This window comes from Triticum dicoccoides, chromosome 6B (assembly GCF_002162155.2).
Source record: "Triticum dicoccoides isolate Atlit2015 ecotype Zavitan chromosome 6B, WEW_v2.0, whole genome shotgun sequence".
NCBI classification, from domain to species: Eukaryota; Viridiplantae; Streptophyta; class Magnoliopsida; order Poales; family Poaceae; genus Triticum; species Triticum dicoccoides.
Genome location: NC_041391.1, coordinates 104,911,284 through 104,917,758, shown reverse-complemented (window position 1 = coordinate 104,917,758; position 6,475 = coordinate 104,911,284). Strand labels below are relative to the sequence as shown.

At 45.9% G+C, this 6,475-nt stretch overlaps 1 protein-coding gene across 1 annotated transcript; it reads right to left on the bottom strand.

The window, feature by feature from the left end:
* Positions 1–4,075: 4,075 nt before the first annotated feature.
* LOC119320853 (F-box protein SKIP19-like) lies at positions 4,076–6,054 on the bottom strand. The gene is made up of 2 exons (XM_037594775.1): positions 5,633–6,054; positions 4,076–4,911 (listed from the first exon to the last, which is right to left on the bottom strand). The coding sequence occupies exons 1-2, from the start codon at positions 6,052–6,054 to the stop codon at positions 4,272–4,274; spliced, it is 1,062 nt and encodes a 353-aa protein (XP_037450672.1). The 3' UTR covers positions 4,076–4,271.
* Between the last annotated feature and the right edge of the window lie 421 nt (positions 6,055–6,475).

Genomic DNA, 6,475 nt, shown 5'->3' with positions numbered 1-6,475 from the left:
AGAGAGAGCAGCATAGGATTGCGGCCGAAAGTGACTTGCCGTCTGAGGCGTTGGCGAGGCCCAAGTGGGACACTCCATTCAACCGGGCGTTGAACATATTAAAAGGACTCTCGGTGGAGAATCGACCGTCGTATGGAAGCGTGCACGGTGTCGAAGACAGCGCCACGTGGAAGAAGTACTACCATGAGACCACGGAGGAGAGAAAGGAAAGATGAAGGTTAACTGAAGAAAACATCGGCAAAAAGGTTGAGATTGCGGTTGAGAAGAAATCATCTGAGACAGTCGCAACAGCGGTAGCTGTCGCAAAATAGGTGCCTGTAGATATGTCTACTACCTTGGTTCCGGCCATTTTCAATTGGAGCAAGCAAAATCCAGAAGAAAAAAAATGCAGTGGACTTTCCCCTTGCCGACTTCTTGGGGAGCAGCTCGACTAGCGTTGCACCAGCACCTGCAGCTGCACCTGCTCCCGCACCGGCTCCCGCACCGGCTCCGGTACCGGACGTGCTCGGTGGTGCTTCGTCTTTGGCTGAGCTCGACGCCCTCATGATATCTGTCACACCAGCCCTCTTCGATAAATATATAATCTCCCGTTTGCATTGCCTTTCGGATGTCTCACGTCGCAAACTTTTCTTTGCAGGTCGACGAAACCCTGTGCACAATATTGTACACCATTGGCGACCAGAAGGTGGACGTGGGGAAGGCGACGATAATGGAGCCGAAGGAACCATTGTTCCACAGCCGGCCGATCCCCCCGGACGTCTTCAAGGTTTCTGTGGCTAGTGTCAAATCGGGCCACGAGAATTTGGCTCCTCTGGTGCTAGTGGGGTATGACGACGAGACCCCGCGGCGGCTTGGTGATTGTTGCAATGGGTGGGTCTTGTTGTGGCCAAAGAGTCTGCTTCATCGGGAGGCGGCCGGGAGCATACCCACGAGCACGCAGTTAGGTATGAACATCAACACCTCACCTACTCAATTAGCGTCGGCTGTCATGTTGGGTGATAGTGAAGGTGGTGAGGAAGAGGCTCCATTAGTCGTTGGTGACGTCGCCATAGATGAGGATGAGAATGACGATGACACTCAACAGTATGTCAATACTGGCGCCTACTTAGGGTTTGAGCGTCATGAGTTGGTGCCTGAACTGCCCCCTCTGGAATCTGAACGTATTATGGACAACCTTCCGGTACCAAAGAAGTCTAGGAAGAGACCGAGGAAAGGCAAAAAAAAAGTTGCTTCTATGATCCAGCCGCCTCAGCAGTCTCGGGTTCAAGACCGTATAGATATCCCCAGTGCGGCAAAATGGCATATCGCCGGTGAACCAATCCTACCTGAAGCAGCGATAGGGGCTAGGTTCGGCGATGTAAGGAGACTTCATGACGATGTGCTGCAGAGAGAGAAAGGCCTCATCGCCTTGAAAAATCCAAGATACCCACTCTATGTGGTTAACGTGCCACGGCAATTGTCGTACGTCGACACATTCCCCGCGGACAAGTTCTTCCTTCGATTCGATTACATCTTCGACATGTATCACTGGAAGAAGTTGGATTTTACGTTTGTCTGCCTTTATGCCTTGCACATGAACTACCTCATCGAGGTTGAGCAGATACCTTTTATCTGTGTCGCTAACCCGTACTTCATGCACGAGGGATTCTTGGCAGTTTGCGCAAAGCACTGTGAATACGCGAGGGACTACCTCGTCAATTTCATGCTTGGCAATAAGGACAAGGAGGTGATTCACGTGCCTTATCATCCCATGTAAGTCATCCGCGCGGATATCCTTCCTTCGATTTCAATCATTCATTTGCACGATGGAGGCTAATTAATTTGAGGTGTACTTATTTTGCGCAGCGGCGGGCGCGCCGTCCTCATCATCCTCTACCCCCCGATACTCCCATGCTCTTTACTTGGACTCGTCGAAGAACATTACCAAAAAGGGTTACACCCACATCAAGTCTGTTCTCGATAGTGCTATCTTTTACTACGGCAAACAGGGTGGAGAGGTCAACGACAAGAAGACAAGGAATGGCAGGCCCGCCTTCAGCCATAAGACCAACTTTTGCTGCATCCAGCAACCGAGTGATTCTCTTAATGATGGATTCTATGTCCTACACCACATGCTGGAGTACAGACGGGATCACCAGAACCTTCGCATGTCACCTAAATCCGGCGATGCCCATATTCTGCAATGGGCAAAGGACTTAGGAGATATAGAGGATCATCGACTTCGAGCTGAGTTCTATCACATCCAGCGCGAACTTGCCCAAACCATCATGAAGGAGGTCGTTGAAAAAACAGGGATGTTCTACGAAGAAGGACAAATGTCGCGGGAAGACGTACGAACACGCGTAGCCTCTCAGCGTCTCAACATGAAGCCTTTCACTAAGCTCGGGGACTATCTTCCTGACATGGACGGATGGCACGACATGTTAGAGTGATTGTCGATATATGACAATGTGTCCGTTTAGTCCATACTTTCTATATGACAAAACTTTGAGTTATGCACGGCGAAACTTTATTTGTGATGTAATTAAACAGTCCTCCTCCTCGACTAGCGAAGATCACTCTAGTTAGGGCATTTTGGGTATGATGAACTTTGTTATTTATGCTTATGATATGTTGCTTCTATTTTTACCAAGTCTGTCCCTTTCTGTTGCTCAACTATATATGTTGCATATCATCGACTCATGTGATGATGCTGGTGCATATATCATCGATGGCGAAGAAGTGCTACACCAGGAGTATAAGACGAGTGGTCGGAGTGTCACGCCCAGGTGTACCAGTTTCCCATTTCCGAGCGATGGCCAGTAGTTAGTTTAGGTTCATGCTAATGCGAGAGAGGGATACGAACTCATGTACTTCATATTTCCGCTCTCACTCATAGGGATAGCTCTTCTCGCGTATATCATTGTTTAGATGGATGACGATGTAGTTACAAGTAATGGAGACTTGTATCGCTATTTTCGAGATGATGACGAGAGACCACTTTGTATTGGATGATGATTATGATGATGACATGATTTGATGAGACTATTTGTATGTATATGCTATGATTACATTTGTATGTGTATGGTATGCTAAAGATTTTGTATAAAGCCTATTCAAATACAAAACAAATATGCAGAAAAAAATAGAAACTAATAAAACTAGCAGTAGCGAGGGAAACAAAGTTAGCAGTAGTGCTCCCTTACCAGTAGTGCTTCCTGCTAAAAACGCTGCAGATATTAGCAGCAACACTCTTCCCTAAAGAGCGCTACTGCTAGCCATGTATAGCAGTAGCGTGGGATGATAGGTGCTACTGCTACATGTTATTTGTAGCGCCTTATCAGTAGCGCGTCGTCCCGCGCTACTGTTAGGCAAAATACCCGCACTACTGCTAGGGTTTTCCCTAGTAGTGCTACAATCTAAGTGCGCCACCATCTTGGGGAAAAGGACGATGACTGCTCACCGTATTAGGTTAGGAATCGTATGTGTATGGCATATATCAGACCCGGCAGGAACCCCCGATAGGCCCCTTATTCTAGCAAGACATTTAAGGTGTCAACCCCTACATGATCTTGCGATCGACTCCCTTGTAAATACAAACCCAACACTCACACGAGGATAGATTATTATCAAAGACAAGCATCAAAGCGCCTGAACCTAGGTAAATCTCTCCTTGTGTTCACCATTGGTTCTCTAACACGTGTGCCATCCTCATATGGGTATCGTTGAGGAAATGCCACGACATTGATTTCTTACATGTGCTCTTGGAAGGACTTGCTATTCGATGCACAACGGGAAAATGCAAATTGTAAAGATTCAATGTTTTGGGAAAAACATTGATATGGACCATCCCAAGATTATATAAACTAAATTAACTAATATTTAGGTTTTCTCAAATGTCGTATGAGATGTTAGATTTTTAAGTAAACACGGGTTTACAATATGCTTGTGCTAGGAACAACAAACAATAAATGTTGTACCCGAAGAAGATGACAAAGGTTACAATTGATCATATGGTAAAGAAAGTTAGAAACAAGATTGAAGAACACTCATTTAACATGTTCACTTCACAAGCACCTAAAATTAGCAACTCAGATAAAATGATTGTCGCCATCTCTCATTTCTATTAATTACTACATATATTTGAATGATGAAACATTGATCAATTAATAGTGTGTAAGTCTCATGGGGTGAAACTAAAGCAACAAAACATTAACCACAATTGTGCGAGTGTGCACGCATTCTAAAAGGGGACAGTTTCATCAAGACATTACACATCTATATATATCGTTTCATCTACTTAGGTACCTACGCATGCTTTTGATGTCAAGTATCTTCTCGTGCTTGTCGAGATCCGCATCGTCAACATCATCACCATCACCATCACCAAGGTTGTAGTGATAAGCCTCATAGTCATCGTCGTCGTATTTTGAAGAGGGCACGTGATCACAGCAATCACATAGAGTAGGCTTGAAGCGGTAATACGCATAATGGGTGTCATTGTAATAGTCACTCCAGTACTCATGCTCATCGAAGGTTATCCGTGAAAACCTCGCTCGTAGGTTGTAATCCATAGGAGAGCCACAATCTCTCATGTTTAGGTACGTTAGATCGTGGCAGTTGTTGAGGATGGCTGTTAGCCCTTCTTTGTCGAGGATAAAACCGACAAGATGCAATGAACGTAACTTGTGCATCCTGGCAACCGCAAATGCTACCGCGTTACCATTTTCGTAGTACCTTCCTGTGACAAGTCTGAAGTGCTTCAATAGTGGGCAGGCTCTAGCAACAATTTCAACCAGCTTCAATGTATACGTTTTTGAAAGTAGCGAAATTTCGAGCTCCTCAAGAAGAGGCAACATCTTGATTGCCTTTGCAAATCCTTCGTCAGAGATATGGGTCACAATGAGATGAAGGCTTTTCAACGAGTGGGCCCTGCAAGTTTGCATTAGATATGACTATTATTATTAGTGACAAGTACGTAAGTATGATATTCAAGTATGCATAAGCAACCTTCTGTCCTTTAAAATAAATTTGACATTCAAATATATACAGAAACGACCTTTCCTCCTTTAAAGAATAATGTTATAAAAAAGTCTCAAAAGACCATGGTAATTGGAGGCAGCAAGAGAAGAACACTCCATTTTTCCGAGAGTGGCGTTTTGGCAAATGGGAGCGCGCGCTCCTGGGCTTTAAAATGTGTTTTAAACATAGTTTTAAAATGTCAAAAAAAATTCTAAACAAAAATTTGACGCATATATCTTGATATTATACATGCTTACAAAGTCGTTTTGCGAAAAATCGACAACTTATGTGTTGCATGAGAAAAAGACAAAATCTGATGTTAAAAATACTTTTCACAAGACATCTTTTTGTCTTTTTACAAAAGGCACAAAAAAATATCGGTTTTCTTCAAAACTTGACGTGCACATATATAATATCGGGATGTATGCGTCAAATTTTTGTTTAAACTTTTTTCACACTTTAAAATATTGTTTTCCCATGCAGGAGCGCGTGCTCCCAGGAGCACCAATGAATTTCCACCTTTTCCCTTAGATTTATGCGAATTCAAGTCCCAGCTAATCGAACAAGGGAAACCTAATAAAAGAGTAGGAAAGAGATGGAGGGGATAGTGGAAGGAAATTAAATCTCGTACCGCTCGGCGAGAAAGAGTAGGGTGTCGTCGTCGACGTGCTCGCACACGAGGGCCTCGCACTGCCCCGCGCTGAGCCGCAGGGCCTTCCGCACCATGGACCTGGTCTCCAGGTTGAACATGGGGGGGTAGGACCCCGGAGCGTACCACAGGCCGCCGCTCAGGTCGATGCGGCGCCACAGCTCTGGCTCCTCCCGGGCGACGCGCCGCCAGGAACGGCACACGCCCGTCACGCCGCCGAGCAGGAGCTCGGCCTGGTCCAGCCTGCGGAAGATGCGCGAGATCAGGTCCGGGTGCAGCTCCGCCCAGTCCCTCTCCGGCAGCGGCACCGGCGTGTACTTGAACACCGTGACGTGGAACGTCCGTGCTCTTCTCTTGGAATATCGACGGCTTCCTGATGCCGCCGCCGGCGGTGACGACGGCATCGAGATGTGGAATTGTGGTGGGGCGTTAACGACGAGCGAGCATGTCGCTGACCGAGCTGGCACTCGCTCCGATCGATCGATGGTTTTATAGTGAGCGAGCGGCAGGTCGGTACCTCTTTTCTTGGGCTGTGTTAGGTCGGTTGCTGGTTAGCATCAATTTTCTCACAGCCCGTTTGTGATGGGCCAGGCCTATATGTTGAGCCTCCTACTGTACTAACGGGCTGATGTATGCCAATATTTGACCTTCCTCTCTAAGAAGAGAGAAATATATATATATATGATTTGACCTATGCTTGTAATAAAAGAAAAAACAGGACAATTTAATTATCCAATCAACAGTCATGAAAAAGAGAGAGGAAAGCTCTAGCTGCCTCAACCGATTCTGCTAGTGTTCGGCCAATTTTCTAGCATCAGGAGGTGG

What these genes read in the sequence shown, in the direction of transcription:
- LOC119320853 (XM_037594775.1), bottom strand. Translation starts at nt 6,054, where the DNA reads ATGCCGTCGTCACCGCCGGCGGCGGCATCAGGAAGCCGTCGATATTCC. An exon ending in CTACTCTTTCTCGCCGAGCG is followed by an intron (nt 4,912 to 5,632) that starts GTACGAGATTTA and finishes GCAAACTTGCAG; the next exon opens with GGCCCACTCGTTGAAAAGCC.